Genomic DNA, 19002 nt, shown 5'->3' with positions numbered 1-19002 from the left:
AGTGACAGAAGGAAAACAGTAACAAAGGACTAAATAAAAGAAACACCATCTAACAGGTGACAATAAGGGGGGATAGGGAAGGAACCAAGCGCAATAAAATACAGAACCCCAACCGCGAGTGACAAAACTTGAATGAAAATGATTATACCAGGCATAAAAGAAGCCTAGGCGATGGAGCAGGCCCTGTGCCAGGGCAAGCCAGACCCTCTATGGAGGACACGGGGGCTGTCTGTTGTGGCTCTTGGCATGCTACAGAACCAGGTTTGCCGCACATTTTACAAGGCAGGTGTCTTAGCTAAGTGCCGGCCTGCCTTTGAGGGACCCCTGGATTGCTAGGAGCACAAGAATAACTCAGCCAGCTCCCTGCTGCACCCCTGGGGCTCTCAGGGAAGAAGCCAAAGCAGACCAGGTCCTGTTTTGGGCCCGGTTGCCTGGAAGCAACCCGTGATGTGCCAGTTGGAAACCATTGGTGCAAGGAGCTGGAGAGGATACGACTGCTGATGGGAAGGCAAAAATGTTCAGCCTCTCTGCTGTGTATTTATAGAGCAGCAGAGTGCTTTGTCATTTAAAGATGATAGTGTACGTTGCTGTCCATTAGTTACGGAGGATATAGATCATCATCTGTTGGGAATTAGTGTTATCCAGTCCTGTCTGTTTAAATATTTGCACTCATTTGAGGAGGTTTCTGGCTCAATCATGTTGATGTTGCAGAAGCTTTGCAGACCAGGGAGGTCGTGCTGGCCTGGGAGAGAGCTGGTGCTTGTGTTTGCCATTCATGGGCAGGAGTGGGCTGATTCTGCCTGTGCTCTGAGGTGACTGGAAGGCACGCGAAGGTATCGGTGTGTTTCAGGGCTTGAGCAGATCTACACTGCTGAGCAGCTGGGTGTTTGTACGGGTGCCCTGCCCCAGTAATGCCCTTGTAAGACTTTTGTATGACTTTGGGATCGTAGCTGCCTCTGTTCCTGTCCTCTTGAAGCAGGAACCAGAATGAGCTTTCCTTAGTCTATGGTACAGTGCGTTAATGTGCTTGTATTGAAGAAGAGGGAGCAGTTTGATTTGATCCACTATAAGCTCTTCAATTTGATATCTGTCCTCAGACAAACAGTGTAAAAGTCGCCATCAGGTGTGGATGAATAGCTAGTAGTGACCTGAAGTTCTGGGGGAAGTTTGCCTTACTGTTACCATCAAGACTCTGCATAAAAGCCCTTAGTGATGCACAATGCTACCGGAGGTGCACCTGCAGATGAAGAACTGAGAGGAGTCAGTGTGGCTGTCGGGATGGATATGTCACTTGAGAGGGATGTCACTTAGGCAGAAGTGTTGTGTTTCCTGCCAGTCACATCCTGAATTCGGGTGACTGGCCCCAGGTGATGTGGCTGGGGACAGGTCTGTCCTGGCAAGGGCTGGCAGATTGGGGCCCTTTCCATTCTGAAGGGGCTGAGTGAGGAAGATGGCGATGAATCCCATTCCCAGTAGTCCCAGTGCTGCTGTCTGACCCTGTGTCCCCTCTCCTGTAGGTGGACCGCTTCCTGCACTCCTACTCGCTGGTGGCTCAGGACCTGCCAGCAGAGCAGCTCCAGCACCTGCAGGAGCTTTTCTCCAGCGCCGTGGAGGAGCACACTCAGCTCTTGGCCCAGGTGCAGGGAGCGACGCTGCTGCCTCCGGAGTTGGAGTCCAGGCTGGGAAGCCTCATTGGTCGCTTCCAGCTCTACCTGCGGGAGGCACGGGCTGTGTGCACCCAGTCCTGGGCCCGCTTCAATCCCCTGCGTATGGTGGGGGGCTGCACCCTCATCGCTGCTTCCTGCCTGCTCTGCTACGTGGCCTCAGAGCTGGCTGCAGCATCGGACTCTTTCTATCGCAGCTGTCTTCTATACCCACTGCTTTGGGGCTTGGTGGTGGCTGTTCTGCTTGGGCTGGCCCGTGCGTTCACGCAGGAGGGGCTGGATCTCCTCCTGGTGTCGTCATGGGCAGCCGCAGCTTCTCAGCTGGGTTTTTTCTGGCACTGGTGGGGCCGGCATCCCAAGCGAGCCCGTTTGGCGGGCAGTCCGCCACCCTTGGCCAGCATTGGCCTGAGGCAGAGGCTGCGAGCGTGGCTGGGGCTGGCCTTCCCCATGGGCATCCTCCTCTTCCGCTGTGGAGCTATGTTCTCCGATAGCTTTGTGGTGGCCGAGGCCCGGGTGGCCCCGTTCCTGCTGGCCTCGCTGGTGATGTTGCTCGTGGGGAAGCTCCACTGGGACGGTCGCCTGACTGTGCCAGAAGGCCCCAAGCAGCAGCTCCTTGGCTTTTCTTCTTACCGGAGGGAGATCTGGTACCTGCTGTGCTTCGTGGCCATGCTTCTGGTCTGCGTTCGCCTCTCCGGTTTCTTCCACCAGTGCCGCGAAGAAATCCCTCAGTGCCGGCCCTCTCTTTTCCTCTCCCCCCTTGCCAGCCTGAGAAACACACGGGCCAAGAACCTCTTCTACCTCCTGTGCGTGGCCTTGCTGGCCGGGCTGGTCTATGCAGTGCGGAGCTGGCTGCGACACTACGGCAACCTGAACAGCTCGGACCCCCTCGTGCTCTTCGTGCGCTGGGGTTTCCCGCTGGTGGTCCTCTGCATTGCCTGCTACTGGGCCGTTGCCTCCAGCACTGACGACTCTCTTGGCAAGCTGCAGGAGCTGGTGCAGGTGGCGGTTGTTGCCTTTCCATGGGCCGTCTACGGACTAGCATCCGTGGGGCTGCTGCTCCTGCTGTGCAATCCCATGACGGTGCTCGCCAAGGACACGCGGGAGTCAGCAGGATCCATCGTCACTCCCTACCTCGGGGTTCCCAGCTCTGAAGTCGACTTCCTGCACGTCATCCCTCAGATCTACAAGAGGATGCAGGAGTCTCAGAAGAGCCGCCTGGAGCGGGGAAGCTGCAAGGCCACCATCGCAGCGTACGGGCTGGGCAGTGTGTACTCGGCAGCCCTGGTCATCGCACTCACCCTGCTGGGCTTCCTCTTGATGCTTCTGCACAGCGAGCGGCTGAGTCTCGCCTTCCTTCTCCTCTTCCTGGAGGCCTTCATGCTGCTGCACATCCACACGCGTGCCAGAGGCCTTGCTGGAGACGCTGGTGAGTCAGGGCTCGGTAGAGCATCCTCTGGATGTGCGACCCGGGGCTTATCTGCAGCGACCTTGTCTTATTTCCAGGGAGAGAAGCAGAGCCCAGTCTCTGCTCTTGGGGAATGGTGATACACTGATCCTCAGAGGATCCTCCTAGCTTTTTTAGAGCTGCTCAGATCCTCTAATAGAAGAGAGATGCATGCAGCAAGGGTGCAACGTGGGAGGAGGAGTCCCTTGTGTCAGGGAAGGGGGCTCTACACCCATCCCTTCTCCCCAGGGTGTGAGCAGCCACTGAACCCCACTGCTGCTGACAGAGTCCAGTAGCAGGGCGGGCAGCAGAGGGAATGCCTGGCCCCTCACCGTCTCCTCTGGCGGGAGCCTGACTGGTTTCTGTCTGTCAGAGAGCGTGGAAAGGGAACCTGGAAGAAAACTCAACAGGCTTTTTTTGACCGTGGGTCTGTCTTTTTTCCTCGATGCTGATCTCTCTCTCTCTCTCTCAATCTCTCAGAGCCTTTTTCAGTGCCCTGGTACGCAGTCATCTCCTGGCTCCTTGCTGCGTCCCAGTTCTTCTATTCCACGGGCCACCAGCCCATCTTCCCAGCCATCCACTGGAACGCAGCCTTTGTCGGCTTCCACCTTGACCACGGCACGAACCTTCTGCCTGCTGTCCTGGTGGGCGCCAACACCTTTGCCTCCCATATCCTCTTTGCAGGTAAATCAATTTCTTCCTGGGCTGTTGAGCCTGAGCAGACTTGGCTCACTGCTTTGCCTTGTCTGGAGGCCTGCAGGCTGAGCACGAGGCGATGAAGGCTCCAGCGCCAGCTGAACAGCAGCATCCTCGCTGTCCCTTTCTGGGGCCATAGAGCTGCCCACGGCCTGCAGCCTCCATCTAGTTGTGCCTGGCCAGCAAACTGGAGCTGGGGCGTGTGCGTCCTGTAGGTCCAGGGCATGATGGCAGAGCCTAGACTGCTCCTCACCTCCTGGGCTCCAGTAACTTCATGTGCCTTTGTCCTTGAGGTAGTCGGCTGCCCTCTGCTCCTGCTTTGGCCCTTTGTGTGTGAGATGCCCAGCTCGCATAGGAAGAAGCCCAAGAAGGAGCCCCGGGAGGAGCTGCCGGAGGTGGAGGAGCACATGATGGAGATGAGGCTGCGGGAGTCCCCGGAGAAGTTCTCCACTGCTCTGCTGCAGCTGGGGCTGAAGTACCTCTTTGTCCTTGGGACACAGGTACGGTCAGAGGCGGGATGGCTGTGGAGAAGGCTGTCCAACAGGGAAATGGGTTGCTAGGAGAACCATGGGGTGCTCTGATAAGGGATGGGGGTCAGCCGGGCACAGACAGGCCCAGGGGTGATATGTCTGGTTGCAGGTGGAAGAGCAGCCGCACAGGAGCCGCAGTATGGATTAGGCCACTTTTTGCCCAGAGTGGCAACGTCTCTTCAGAAACTACAGGGTTGTAATCCTGCTCCCCCGCTTCCCAACCATGCATACCTATTTTGCACCAGCTCTGGTTTTCAGCTGATCCTGTGCTGCGGTGGTATAGGGAGCTAAACACCAGAAATTTAATCCTGTGAAAGAAGCAAATAGCTTTCTGGGGTTTAGCCTTTCAAATCGTTCTCCTGTGTGGTCAGACCAGAGACAGTACAAGGGAGGAGGCAGGCCCCGCAGCAGGAGAGCATGGGTGCCCCTCTCAGTGAAATAATAGGTCAGGTTAGCCGCAGGGTGAGCCCTCCTCTGTGCTGTCCCAGCCTGGCCCCAGGAGGGCTGCGTGTACCCCAAGCAGCTTGTTTTTCCTGACTTGAGGACACGATGGAAGGGAATCCTCTTTGGCACGCTTATTTCTGGTGCGTGCTGGACCATCCTCTCAGGTGCATGCAGTTTCGTACTGCCTTCAGATGTGAACCTAGTGCCCAGGAGGTCTCTCCAGAGTCACTTGTAACTTGTTTTTCCTGATCTCCCCCACAGCTTCTGGCCTGTGTTTGTGCAGCTATGATCCTCAGGAGGCACCTCATGGTCTGGAAGGTCTTTGCCCCAAAGTAAGTCCCAGGAGTTGCTCTGATGCTGGGTTAGGGCTCATATCCGTGACATCTTGACTAGAGTTTGTAGACAGTAATGTTGGAAGAGACCCTGTGATCGATCTGACTTCTTACCTAGCAGAGGCTGTAGGACTGTCCTTAACTGATTCCCGCTGCAAGTTCAGAAGCTGGACTTGAGCCAGAGCCTAGAAACTTCTCCTTATCTTTATTTCCAAGAACACACAGAGCCCACCTGGAAGCTAAGAATATTCAGGGCAGAGAGCCAAAGGTGCAGGGATATCAGACCAGAAATGGTAAACCCAAAAATGGTCAACTAGCCAACCTTTGGGCCAGTAGGGAGTGTGGGGTGGCCTTGGCCTCTGAGGGATTCAAAATCCCACCTGGGTGTTGTCCTGAACAGCATCTAAACCAGAGGCGTGCTTGGCTTCCAGGCTGCAGGCAGCAACTGCTGGGGAGTGAGCGTAAATCAGGTTTTAGGACCTGAAATGAGCCTGCTGGGAGCAAGGGCAGTAGCCTGTCTTTGCAGGCATGCTGGCTGCGATATCCTTACTGCGTCCGTTGTGCCGGCAGGTTCCTCTTTGAGTCACTGGGCTTCGTGGTGAGCAGCATCTGCCTCCTACTGGGGATCTCCCTGGTGATGCGTGTGGACTGTGCTGTCAGCACCTGGTTCAGCCAGCTTCAGCTCAGGTAACGTCAGAGATGTGGGGAACCCGACCCGCTCGTCGGCTGAGGCTGTGGTTGTCTCCCTGGACCCCAGGTGCCAGGAGGGTTACATGAGCCACCAGCAGCGAGTGCCTGCCGACAGCAGTCGGGGATGATCCCCAGCTCCCTGCCTCAGCACTGCACCGCTGGACCGGACCCAACTGTTCCCCACTCATCGTGACGGTGTTTCTCAGCAGTGGAGGTCAGAGCTCTCGTTGGGCATCTGTTGGCAGCGGGAGGAGTCTGCTGCGGGAGCCCAAGAAGCAGGAGTCCTGAAGTGCTCCTCTGGAGAAACACCAACCCGGGGTCTTGCTGCTACTTTCCTGACAACTGTCCCCACTGTGCAGCTGGTCGGTTTCAGTGGCCGGCAAGGTGTCACGCCTGTGCAGAGACGGTGACTCGCGGGAAGGGGCCTGCTGGGGAGGGGAGGGGAGGGCAGGGAGAGAGGAGGAGGAAGGTCCTGCAGCCACCACTTCTCTTCGTGTGCTCAGTTTTTACGCTGGAATCAAAGTGCACGTGGTTACGCATATGGATGGTTCCTGGGGTCTCGGTGGCAGCTGCTCCTCTGTAAAGTCAGTTGATTGCTCTGTAGTGAGGCCCCTCTTGCCCTACACTCCCATTTTCCTGGTCTTCCTCAGCCCTGTGAAGGGCAGCAGGGAGCACTCCGGGCTGCCTCGTACAGCCTGGAGCAGGTTTAGCTTGTTGGGGGAGCGGGCGCAGGGATAACTGGCTCCATGACCAAGAAACTCTCCACTCAGGGTCTCGGCCTGTCAGTGTCCCCTTGGGCTGGGCTGCAGCAGCCAAGGCTCCCAATCTCTTCCTGAGCGTGTGCTGCCAGATGCCGGCTGTTGATTGCGAACGGTTGAGATGCAGCGGGACATAGTGACAGAGCATTGGCTCATCCCCCTATTGCACCTGGTCAGGAGGAAAGGGGCGTCTGGAGTAGCTGTCCCAACTGCAGGAGTGGCCTTGGTGTGAGCTCTGGTGCCTGGGAAAAGCTGCTTGACAGCCCTGAGCAGGTGACAACTCTTCTGGGAGGTGGCATAACTCGCTGGTGTCCGTGTATGTGCTGGGGCTTGTGTCGCCTCGAAGGGTCCCCAGGCACTGCAGCCGATGGCATCTGTTATCCCGCATTTGGTGCTTGTCTCCCTCCTGACCTTGGTGTTCTGTGAGGGACTTCATGCTGCAGGTGAGCTGCCCTAAACCCACCCTTGGCTCTCGCAGTCAGGAGACACCATATTTCTTTCTTTACAGGGAGAGGTAGAGGACAGTGACCATGGTGCCTGGCCATATCCCAGCTACATTCCCCCTGCATTTCGATGGGAGCTGGGATTCCTTACTGCCCTGAACCACTGTGTGGCATTACTTGGTGCTATGAAACCTTTTGTCTCTTTCCCCCTGCAAAGAGCTGAGGACTGCTTGCCTGGGATTCCTGCGTTAATTTTTGTTCTGATACCATTTGTTTTTTAACTCGTGCACCATGACTGCCCCTGTTTGAGTTCCTCCCTGCCAACTGCTAGCGTAACTCCAGGCTCTTCCTCTCCTCTGCCCTGGAGAGTCCCAGGGAAAGTGTCTCGTCACCTCATCGTTTCAGTTCCTGCCATTATGCCCAGTCACTGTGGAAAATGGCTCTCGTGGGCAGCTTTAGTTTTGTATTTTACCCCTGCAAAATGCTTGTTCAGGTGTTAGGGTGCAATTCCAGGGAGGCTTAAACTACTCTAATTTTGGGTTTCCGTTGCCCGGTCTCCTGCTGAGCTGCTGGCTGTGCTCTCCCACCTCAGCCTCGCATCTCCCCTGCCCTGCGGGCCTGTCGCTAATTTCACCCAGCACAACCAGGGACTGGTTTGTAGCTGGCATGACTCCCCGGGCTGCCTCACCGCCTGGATGCACGCACGCCAGTGCTAGTGCAAGGCAAGGGGTAGCAGTGTGCAGCGGGGGACGCTGGAGGGGGCAGGAACGCATCAGGCCACCATTAGATGGGCTTAAGCAGTCCCACCCTTAACAGGTTATTTGCTGTATACTGTGACCCCTTGGTGGCTGTGAGGTTCTCGGTGCTGAGGGGTCCATGCTGATGGGTGAGGGGTGGAGAGGAGGAAAGGGGTGGAGGTAGCAGCTACCCAGTGAATTTTCATTTAACGTGAGGTTAGTCTAGATAACACATGTTGCTAAACCCCAAGGCTGGAGCCCAAATAGGTCCTGTTGTAACCTCGTAACCTGGTCAGGAGCTTGCTGGCTGAATGTGTTTGTGCTGGCAGGAATCCTTGTGGTCACTGATGCTGTAGAACTGGCCCCTGACGTCCCTGCAGCTGCCACCCAGGCCCCTGGGCATTCTTCTCTCCCATCTGTGGGACTAGTTCCTTTTTCAACAGTCACTGTAAAGCTGCTGAGCCTTCCTGCGCCCGGTGTTCGTGGTTGGAGCGCTCAGCTGGCGCTGGGGCATCCTCTCCTCATCCCTCCATACCACCCCTCTGCCTTCCCGCTGGGGCTGCAGGCTCACGGCCCTGGCAGGCCAGGGCAGAGGGGACAGCAGAGCTGCAGCTCCATGAAAACACGCACACTTATCTCGACGGAGACTGAACAAAACTTGCAGCAACACAGCTGCAAGTACATGCTTGTCACTGCAGAGATGCCAAGGAGTGCTAGCTGCTCGGGCAAGGCAGACTGCCTACTACACCAAAGAATTCAAATTCAAGAAGACGAGTTTTCCAAGGGCTGGAGATGCTCTTGCTTTCTTTCATTGACATTTTTAGTCTTTGCCAGCCTTCCCCAGCTGCCCTCAAGCTGACTGTTTGGCTGCCGTTCTCCTGAGTGTGCCAGGGATGACAGAGTTAATGCTGGTCCAAGGCTTGGCGACCTTGGAAGCAAGACAAGCTGCTGACGCTAGAGCAGAGGTGGCTGTGTTTGCTGATTTAAAACCCCAAGGAGTGTCCAGAGGAAGGTGCCCGCCATCGAAACCAAGGCTCTGCCCTCTGCCCCGGGCTCTGACTCGACTTGCCATTTACTGGCTCGGAGCAAGATTGTTGTTTTATGTTTTGTTATTAACCTCTCTGTGCCTCAGTACCCCGTTTGGGAAAAAAAAAAAAAAGGGGATGGACCCAGTTCTGGAAAGCAATTTGGGGAGCTCTGCATGCAGCGTGGTGCTACGCTTTCCTGGGTATTTCTACATGTCTGCCTGTTAACGCTTGTGTTCCCATTCAGCGGCTACACCAGGAAGGTGGAAGCGATGCTGGGGTCTCTGCTAGGAAGTAGAGCCTTTTTTCCTTCAAAAAACCCCAAAACAGGCAAGTTGGCAGCACTCGTTGACCCGAGAGCTTCGGCTCTGGACCACTGCGGTCCTCGGGGCCGGTGCCCCACGTCCACCGCTGCTGGGCTACCGCTGGCCCGCCTCGCAGGGGCTGCGCCGTGCCTGGCATGCGGGAGGCAGCCGCGGAGGGGTCGCTTCGTTATTAAATGACTCGTTAATTAATCGGGGGGGGGAGGGAGGGAAATTTGCTGTTTGACGGTGGCAGCGGGGCTCCGGGCGGCTGCAAAACAGATGCCTGCAAATAAAGCCGTGAGATCCGAGGCGGGCTCTGGTCGTCTTCTCCTTCGCGGCCCCGGGGCGGGCAGGCGGGACCCGGCCCGGTGCCGGTGCCGGTCGCGGTCGCGGTCCCGGCCGCGGCGTTTCGCCCGGCTCCGGGGTTTGGTCCTCCTCGGCCGCCGTCCTCGTGGCGGGGCGGCGGGCTCGCTGTTGCCTCGGCGACGGTCGCTTCCGCTCGGTCCCGCCCGCCAATGGCCGCGGCGGAGCGGCGGGCGCCGGCCAATCAGCGGGAAGGCGGGAGGAGAGCGGGGCGCGCGGGCGGCGGCCATGAAGCGGCGGCGGGGGCCGGCCCCGGAGCCGGGCTGCCTGCGGGCCTGGGCCGCCGAGAGCCGGGCCCTGGCCGGCCGCTGGCGGGTGCGGCGCCTTCCCTCTCCCCCTCCTCCCCGTTCCCTCAGCCCCGGGGCTGGCCCTCCCGCGACCGCGCTCCCTCCGGTTGCCGTGGGAGCGCCGCCGCCCGGGGCTAGGCCGCAGCCTGCCCGCCGGCCGCGGGGCGGGAGGGGAAGGGGTGCCGCGGCCCGGGCCGGCGGGTGAGTGTCTCCCTTGCAGGCAGCCTGGTGCTCCGGGGTCAGCGGAGTGGCGGCGCGGGAGGTGAGACGGCAGCGAGGCGGCCTCGGGAAGCTGCTGCAGAGGATGCGGGGTGAGTGGCGGCCTGGTCGGCTGGGAGGCCTTCGCCCTTCCTCCCGCTGCCGTCCCGCAGCCGAAGCGCACCGGGGAAGAAGCCGCGGTTCCCGGGCGCTGGTGTTTACCGGGCTGCAGCTCCGGTATCCCAGTGCGGGAAACAAACTTCCAAAGGGAAATGTTCCCCGTTGCCCTAAGCTGAACTGGGCCTGCAAAGGGATTAAGGCCCAGCCCCAACCTCTGCATAATCTTGCCGGAGGATGTGGGCAGAGCTTTCGCGTTTCTGGAAAAAACGAGGCAACCTTTGTCCTGGGAAGCTGGGGAAGGGGCTCCCTGCCGCAGCTGTGGTATAGAGGAAGCCTGATGCGAGGGAGAGAGGCGCAGAGTGGGAAACCTGTGCAAAAGGGTGGATGCGCGTTGCAAGAGGGTAGGCTACTGACGCTCTTTTGGGAGGGCTGAAAGGCCTCGGTCCTGGAGGAACGCAGCACCTGGATAGCGGGGGAATGGATGTCTAAGGCAGCGCTGGCACCTGGAGCAGTGGCGCCTGCTGTCTCTGTAGGTGCTGCAGTCCCCAAGCTGTTAAATCTCACCACAACAACAAAAAATACTTGCCAGGACACTTCTGTTGTCACAAAACTGGGTGATGACACCTTAGCGTGGATGGTTGTTGGGTTTCTTCTAACTGGCTCAATTTCTCCTTGGGTTGGCTGTGATCACAGGGCTGCCAGCTGCCCTCCCCGCCCTGCCTCTGGAGCTTACCATCCTCTACAACTCCCTGCTTTTTACTGCGGGAGCATCCGACTCTGCCATCAAAGGAGAAGCAGAAGGAATACGCCAGGGGCTCCTCAGGGGTAAGGAGACCGTTCTCTCTACGGGGGCTCCTCGGGGCGAGGAGGTTGTTCTCTGCGCGTTGGAGGTGCGCGGTGACTGGCCGGAGGCGGCGGGGCTGTGAGCAGGGAGGTGGGGCGGCTCGCGGCCAGGGACGGTGTGCGGCTGCCTGCCTGCCTGCCTGCTGCTGCCTGCAGGCGTGGGCCAGCGGTTTTAACGGAAATGAGAGTTTTTAAGGCGTAAGGTGCCAAGTCTCTAGCAAAGTTTTAGTGACAGTAGAAAATGAGTGTTTCCTTTAATTATGGTGCACTGGCTTCAAAGAAAACTCACTGAAATAGGCTGCAGGTCAGAGGCGGATCTGCAGTGTTGGCACATGCTTGCCCCGGGGCAAGTGACCTCAGGAGGACGCGGCAGAGCCAGAGTCATAGCTCTGAACTGTGCGCTGTCTCCTGAGCATGCTGCTGTGAACTCCACCGTCCGAGAGCCCGATTTCCATGCTGCCGAGGCCGGGCCAGCCTTGTAACCCCATTCCTTCCCTCGTTATGAGGAGCCCGTGCTTGCTTGAGACTTTCTCTCCCTCTTGGGAGGGTGTCTGTTACAGGGCACCGACCCGTTGTCCAACGGTTGGGGTTTTTTTGTTTGTTTTTTTCAGTTCTGGAGGCTTGCGGGGCCTGCGGGCAGGATCTTAGCACCGAGGAGCTGTGGCAGAAGGTGCTGCAGGAGGTAACCGTGAAGGAGCTGCAGGCGCCTTTGCACCGACTGGGGGCCCTGCAAGCAGCGTGGTGGCTGGCAGCCGGCCGCCTGGGAAGCGCCGCCGACCTCTTCCGGCTCCTGAGCAATGCTGAGGTAACTGGGCACGGGCGGACGCGGCGCAGCTCCCGGTTCCCCGCACCGGAGTATCTGCAGGGATATAAATACCCACGGGTTTGCTAAAGGAGGCAGAGCTGGCATAAATACTATATTTGTCATAAACCCCACTCTGTAAAATGTTGCTGTGGCATTTGGAGACCCGAACCCATCAGTGCTGCCCAGTCCCAGTCAGCGTGAGTAATCCTCTCCCTGCCGTCCGAGCATAGCCTAATGGCCCTGGCTGGAAGGGGGCTGCAGGTGGACTTGCAGCCTCTGCAGGGAGCAAGCTGCGAGCGGTGGGATGCGGAGGAACCTTCCCTGCTGTCTGTGAGGCTGCCGAGGGGTCCCACCTTTTCGAATGCCCTCCAACAGCACTTGGGTCTGCCTTGCCGGGAGCCCCTCGAGGTGCACCTCGCTCTGAGGTGGGGAGTTGCTGCCCCAGGCCAGGCAGAATCACTGCCACGAGTGGGTTGCAGTTGAAGTGAGGGGGTGGTAGGACAATGCTCCCCAGCACAGGGAGCACCGCCGAAGGGTTTGCTGGGACCGCTGTTTCCCTGTGCCCTGGGATCAGCGTTTCCTGCTTCCCTTCAGCATTCCATGCTCTCTCTCCTCTGTGTAGTCACAGGACCTGGGAAGAGCTCGCTGCAGCGAGGGGGAGAACGACCTCCTCTCCCTGTTCAAGGCATGGCAAGTACCTGCTGAGAGGGCCTCTCCACCCCTTGTACAGAGCGCCAATATTTTGAAAGAGATCCTCTGCACCGCAGCAGCCTTCCTGCAAGGTTTGTGTGGGGGAGGTACTCGTGCCAGCATGGCCTCCCACCACTCTCCTGTCCCAGGGCCCCCTCTCCCTGCCCTTATCCTGGTTTCTCTTCCGAAGCAAACTACCCCCTGGGGTTTTCCGGGCTGTTCCTTTGGAAGAGGGCTTGGGCTGAGCTTCTGGGTCTCAACTTTGCTGTTCAGTATCCAAAGAGCTCTGCTTTTTCCTCAGCTGAGCCTTTCTCTACACTGTCACAGGTTCCTCTGCCTGTCTGTGGCTGTAGGTAGGTGTCTGGGCCCCGCAGTGATCTTGTATAAAGTGGAAGGCTGGCAGGGGGCTTATGAGAATTTTCCTTTCTTCTGTCTGTCTTCTGGCACCTGCCTTGTTGCAAGCACGTTGTTCCCCTTGGATTACGGTGCTGCGGGAGCCATGCAAAGCTGTCATGCAGCTTTGTAGCCTGGTGTCACAGCAGGTGACTGATCTGATCTGACTGCTGCGTTCCGTCCCGCTCGTGGTTTTCCCTCGCTCGCTGTCGTGACAACCCGAGCAGCGCCGGGGGCAGCCAGCACTGCCTTGCTGCCTTCAGGCTGACGCAGGGCCTTCCTGCGAGGAGGGAGGGCAGGAGCTCCTGCCCACAGACCTCTCAAAAGCCTCAAGGGTGGCGATAGCCCTTCCAGCTGGGAGGTGGCAGATGTCAATATGATGTAGGCATGCGACAGCAGCCTCAGAGGGAAGCTTGAAGTGAGGACTGAAAGAAAAGCAAATACCATTCGCCATAAATATTCATGAATTAATATCCCAGAGCATCCTGCTGGGAAATGGCTCAGGTGCGCTGGAAAAAGTCTTTCTGAGATTCTGTCTGTGCTTCCCCATCCGCACCGCCACTGCTGTGGATGAACGCGCAGGTGGACCCGCCCAGCACCTGCCGCTGCCCTTGTTCTGGGCCAAGGCAGGCATCTTGGTATCCGGGCTTGGAAGTTGCTATTATTTCTGCTAGACGTTTCCATCGAGTGGTTTGTTGTTCTCTTGTAACGCCATCAAACCAAAGATGGCAGCTTGGCACCATCCTGCTGTACGTTGCTGGGTGCGGAGGGGATTGGGCAGGTCCCTGTGGCACCGGGAAGAAAAGGGCACGTATGCTTGTTTGGGGACCAGGGAGGGCGGGAAGGGGAGCTGTGGAGCTGAGGTGTTGGGTCTGTCCTAGGGCTGCAGGAGCTGGAGGCTGGGAACTTTCCCACTGCCCTCTCCCTCCTTCAGGAGGCTGCGGGAGGATTCTGCTCCAAGAGGGTCCTGGCCCAGATCTATACCTGCCTCGGCTGCTGCGCTCAGCGAATGGTAATGGATGGGCCCCTTCCCTGTCAGTGGGGAGACGTGAAACGCAGCCTAGAGCAGGGTGGGGAGGCTCAAGCTGATGTCTTCGCTGCCTCTGCATGGTCCTAGGCTGCTGCAGGAAGGCGAGGTCTTGAGCAGAGGTTGCCCTTGTGGCCCCAGCCTCCTTGGAGAGCTGCAAAATCCAGGCAGGGATTTTGTCCGAGCGCAAAGGGTTGTTGTAGAGAAAGAAGCTCAAAAACTAGCCTGAGGAGGGCTGCCTTTGGCTAAAGTGCTGCCCTTGCTTAGTGGGGATCGCTGGGGAAGCAGAGTGGGGATTGGTATCCCACCAAACAGTAAAGATGTCAGCAAGATGTCCTTTCAACATGCACCTCTTCCCATCTATCCAGGGCAAGCCTCAGACAGCCCTTCAGCACCTGAAACGGGCCCTCAAGGTGGACTTCCATTGCTTTCCTACCTTGTCCCACATGGCAGCAGTGTACCACGAGCTGGGGGAGACCGAGGCGGAGCTGCAGGCCCTGGCTCTGCTCTACGAGGTTTGTCTGCTTCTTGTAGTCCTGGGTTTATTTTTGCCCAGCAGAGCCTGCACAGAGCCTCAAGCAGGCTTCTGCCTTCTTGGGGGGGCTGTTTCACCTTGGAGGGGTCCCCAAAGTAGACTACAGTGATCCAGCCATGGCACTGCCTTCAGCGGTGGGCAGGAAGGAGCCCAGTGAGGTCCAAAATTCCTGCTCAGCACCTGGCTGTTGGATGTGGCATGACCTTTGGGTCCCAGTTCATGTTCTTGGTGGCTCGGGAGAAGAGGTTACACTCAAAGTCTCTAATAGTAAAGAGGCCTTTAAAAGGCAGATTGTGGCTGCAGGAGAGTGTGCATTAGCTGTAGCAACCTTGGTCTGCCTGGGCAGACCTGTGCAGGTCACAGAGTTAGCTCCAGCTGTTTGAAATCCATAAGATGCAAACACAGCTGTGGAGAGGGATCGCTCTCATTACAAACGGCCTAAGATCTGGTCTAATTAAGTCTGTGGCTGCAGTGGGAGATGGTGTTCCAGGCAGCTCAGAGCACCTTGAACTGAAAACCTGAGGTGATGTGGGTGATCTTGCACATCTGATGCTGCCTGGAAAGCAGAAGCCTGCCTGTCCTGTGTGATCCTGGTTGCTCTTCCTGGCAGCGTCTGTGCTGTACTGAGGGAGAACAGTGGAGCTGTGCTTATGAAGCGCAGTGCTTCTGCTTGTCTGGGTGCATCTCCAGACACCAGAAGTGGCAAGTGATTGCAGCTGCTTGGGACTTGACCGGCATTGTGTTGACCATATTTTCTGTTCCTGTTTCACAGGCTCTGGGAAAAAACCCTCCAGCAGCTGCTTCCCCTAGTCCGTATTTCCTAATCCGAACAGAGCTCCTTGTCCACACACCAATATTAGCTTCTCTCCTTCGCCATCGCCAACCCTCTGAAGTGAAGTACCTGCTGGCACAGCGATGTCTCCAGGATGGGAGGTAACAGCACCTCTGATCTGCTTGCATCACGCTGCTTGTTTGGGCTCTGCGGTTTTCTCTGTACTCCTGGAAATCATCCTGTTCAGTGCTGCTGTTGTAGGTCTGCTCAAGTCAGGGGTATCGCAACCAGAGTGAGTGCGGTGCAGGGAGAGCCTGTGGGCTGGTGATCCAGGTTCCACCTGGCTGCTGGCACTTCTTCGGGTCCCCCTGCTCCTTCCACCACATGTCCTGTCCCCGTTGCAGGGTGGCTGATGCGGTGGAACATTACCTGGATTTTCTGGCTCTGCTTCAGGAGGGGCTGCAGCAGCAGGTGGGTATCTTGGTGAGGAGCTCCCTTGGTGACTGGGTAGATGAGGTTTCCATCCCCATCCCAACCTGGACTCCAGGTTTCAGTGTCTAGTTTGAGATGTGAAGGAAATGAGGTGGGGGCTGGCACCTTTGACCTGTGGCATGTCTGCGTTTTGGCTTCACACCAGAGACCACCTGCCACTGCTATTTGGAGAAACAGCTTCCTCTTCCCTGTGGGGAGCAGCTGTTGGCTTGGTTTTGAACGTCCTTCCCTTCAAGAGTAGGGATTTGCCACCTTGACTCTGCTGAGCTGTTAGTGCTTCACAGCTTCTGCCTCCTCCGACAGGCTCCAGCATCTGTGGGAGTGGGTCTGGGCTTTGCTGGGCAGCGGTGCCAGGTTCCCAGTAAGCACGGGGTCATTCTGCTTGGCTGGGCGCTCTGCGGTTCTGCGTCTGAGCACTGCCACCGCTCGTGCTCCCCAGGTGCCCCTACATGGTGGCTCAGCTCTGCCCAGGATCCCCGAGGTGTTCCTGGAAGCAGCGTCTGCCTTGGAGCAGGCCGGGAGGCACCAGGATGCCATAACCATGTGCGAGGAGGTCATCAGCCGCACGACCGACCTGATCCCACGGATGTTACGAGTGGAGGAGAGGCTGGAGCAGCCGGAGTGCCCATCGCCAGGGGCAGGGCTGGCGAGTGGACTCCTGTCCCAGAAGAAGGAGAGTCTGCGCTGCCTCGCCTGGAGAGCAGCTGGATACCTGCACCAGGGCTGGGCATGGGCCGAGCTGGGCGAGAGCAAGGAGGCCGTCACGCAATTCAGCAGGTGACGACGCCTCGCTGGGAGAAGGGGCCTCCTTGGCGGGCAGCAATGGCTGGCGGGGGCCAGAGCAGGGTGCGGCACGGCGGTGGGGCTGGCCTGACAGCGCGGGGCCGAATTCCCAGCCCGAGGGTGGTACCAAAAGCTCCTCTGTCCTCCCACCCGCAGGTGCCTCAGCGATCTCTTGCGAGTCCAGCTTTACGGGTCTGGTGTTGAACCGACAGGTAGGATGCCGCGCGGCTGGAACCTGCGCGGGGCCTGGCTGGGCTGGGAGCTGCGTGCCTGGCAGCGGTGGGTACAGGAGCAAGGTGCCGGGCCCGGCGTCACCGCTGGCAGGAGGCGCGTGTCCCAGCCTGCGGAGCTCTTTCAGAAGGACTGGCTGGTTGGGCTGGAGCAGGGTTTCGCCTTGGCTCTGCCTCCTTCCCTGCTGTCTAGGTGACAGTTAAATGGATTGTGAATTGGGAAGCTTCTCAAATCCAGATTTCAGGGAAGAGACTTCTCGGCTGCTGCCGAGGTCACTGTTCACTGGAGCCATGTAATGTACCAAGCTCTTGGCTTTCTTCGCTCTCACCCTCTGCCGCCTCCTGGCCTCTCCCAGCCTGGCGGGGAGGCTGAGCTCTGCCACGGGTGTTTTGCGGAGCTGGAAGATGAGCAACCCAAGTAAATGTTCGGCCTATCCTGACTGCTAACCTGTCTCAGCCTGCTGGGATGAGGGAGGGAATGTCTGGAGGATGCTGTCTCTAGGTCCATGTGTCTTTCCATGCCAGAGAGTCTCCGACCAGAAGTGGAGGTGCTCCAGAAGATCAGGTTGCTCTCTCTCATCGGGAGAGGTTCACAGTTCTTGGAGCTGGGGAGGCACAAGGAAGCCTTGTTGGATTTCCAGCACGGTTTGCAGATCTCGCCAGGTAAGAGGCTCATTTTGGTGAGGAACAGGGGATTTCCACAAATTTGTCCTGGCTGCTTTGCTGTCTTCAGCAGAAAGCTCTTACACTTTAGACCACGCTTATTCAGGTATCGAGGACTACAGCAGGGCTGCCAGCAATGTTACGTACTTGAGATGCTTCTCTGGAGCCTGGTCAGCTCACTGCCCTGGAGAAGCAGACCAAAACCATTGTCAGGGTGTATCGGAACCCTGCCCACAACCTCTGCCCTGAGACAGCTTGGAAATTTGTCTTCCTCCTGCCCAAACCCCGGCCTGGTACAGCCAGCTTTCTCCCAGAGCAGGTCTGCTTTCCCAGAACAGCAGCTGGACTCTTGCTTTATCCGAGGAAGCAGCATGTCCACACCTGGCAGTCCAGGGGCCGAGTCCAGAGGCCGGTCAGGGGAGAGGGGAGCGGAGCGGGGAGCTGTACGTGTCCCGAGCACAGCCGAGGCATGGCTGGTGCTGCTCCCAGGGGTGACCCTGTTTGCTGCTCCAGCCGTGCCAACACTGCAGGCCTGTGAGCTCCGCCAGAATCTGCCAAACCTGCTGTTCCCGGTCCTGACCGAGGCTCCCAACCCGTGTCCGAACAGAGGTGTGGCTGGCTGTGCCGCAGGGCTGATGCCATCTGCCTTGGCTACCAGCCCCAGAGTTAATTAGAGGCTGCGACACATCTGGGACGGTCTTCTCCCCATTACACCACCTCTCCTCATGCTCACCTCCCTCATCTGGTTTCTAAGCTGCTTTTTCAACGCCCTGCAACCCACAGCAGTGCTGAGGACCCGCTCCTCCCCTGCTAAGGGCTGAATCCCCCCACTTCGTCTCTTGCAGGTGACCCAGCTGCTGCCTCCTACCTGGTGCAGGCCTTGTGGAAACTGAACCGAAAGCAGGAGGCGGCAGCTCACTGGCAGAAGCTCTCCCAGAGCATCCCTGGGGAGGATGGGCAGCAGGGAAGGTGCGTGGAGGGATGGGTGGGATCTCAGCTGGCCACACGAGAGCTCCAGCAGCGCAGCGCTTTGCTCCGAGAGGCCAGGGGCTGGGGCTCTGCAGGGAACCCCCCGGGGCTGACAAGAGCTGACACGGAGCCAGACAGGAGGGCAGAGGCCGGGGGCCCCGCAGCGCGCAGGGAGCGAACTTCCTAGTCAGACGGTGGCAAGGGCATGCCGCAGTCCGTGCTGCTGCAACGCTCCCTTCTCTTGCAGGCCCATCCCGTTGTACCTGGTCTCGTGTCTGAAGCAGGCGATGTTCCCACATGGTGAATCCCTTGCCAGAAGTGTACAGGATTACCTCCGGACCATGAGCCGGGACCCCTTGAGCTAACCCGGTCAGTCTCCCCGCAGCAGGCTGGCACGAGGCCTTTAAGGATTCCTCCAGGACTCGGAATTACTCTTGGATAAAGCTGGATTCCCAAAGGACTGAAACAGAATAGATCTCCTTTTCTATAAAAGCCTCGGCTCTTATTTTGTTTAAGTTTTACTGTGCCCTTTTTCCAGAGCAAACCTTTTCAGTCACGGCCTTGGAGCTGCTGCGAGCCCATGGGCTGTGCCCTGGGCATGCAGGAGATTAAGGGCAGAGATATCCTCCTGCTCCGTGCTGCGGGGCCAGCTCTGTGCCAGACGTTCCCGTAAAGCAAAGGGCTGTCTGTCCTGACTGCCCTTTGTATTCTGACTTTTTTACTCGGTCAATGTAGTTTGGAGCCCAGAGAAGCGGTTTTGGCTG

At 58.1% G+C, this 19002-nt stretch overlaps 2 protein-coding genes across 2 annotated transcripts in view; both read left to right on the top strand.

Moving 5' to 3' along the window:
* The window catches only part of PIGO (phosphatidylinositol glycan anchor biosynthesis class O), a gene marked incomplete at its 3' end in the record, with an annotated part of 11105 nt that extends 5304 nt beyond the window's left edge, over positions 1–5801 (top strand). The window contains exons 6-10 of the mRNA XM_082335376.1: positions 1518–3090; positions 3589–3792; positions 4102–4304; positions 5040–5110; positions 5681–5801. Coding sequence (XP_082191502.1) covers positions 1518–3090; positions 3589–3792; positions 4102–4304; positions 5040–5110; positions 5681–5801 — 2172 coding nt within the window. The remainder of the gene's footprint in view (positions 1–1517; positions 3091–3588; positions 3793–4101; positions 4305–5039; positions 5111–5680) is intronic.
* A 3858-nt stretch (positions 5802–9659) lies between these two features.
* FANCG (FA complementation group G) lies at positions 9660–18652 on the top strand (the record flags this gene model as incomplete). Its single annotated transcript, XM_082336907.1, has 14 exons — positions 9660–9746; positions 9939–10029; positions 10730–10861; positions 11491–11684; positions 12307–12466; positions 13649–13779; positions 14163–14309; positions 15102–15262; positions 15506–15572; positions 16033–16370; positions 16533–16588; positions 17132–17269; positions 18115–18238; positions 18486–18652. The coding sequence occupies 14 exons, from the start codon at positions 9660–9662 to the stop codon at positions 18601–18603; spliced, it is 1944 nt and encodes a 647-aa protein (XP_082193033.1). The 3' UTR covers positions 18604–18652.
* Between the last annotated feature and the right edge of the window lie 350 nt (positions 18653–19002).

The sequence above is a fragment of the Platalea leucorodia genome (assembly GCF_965183815.1).
Source record: "Platalea leucorodia genome assembly, chromosome: Z".
Lineage (NCBI taxonomy): Eukaryota > Metazoa > Chordata > Aves > Pelecaniformes > Threskiornithidae > Platalea > Platalea leucorodia.
This window is presented reverse-complemented; position numbering and strand designations above follow the sequence as displayed.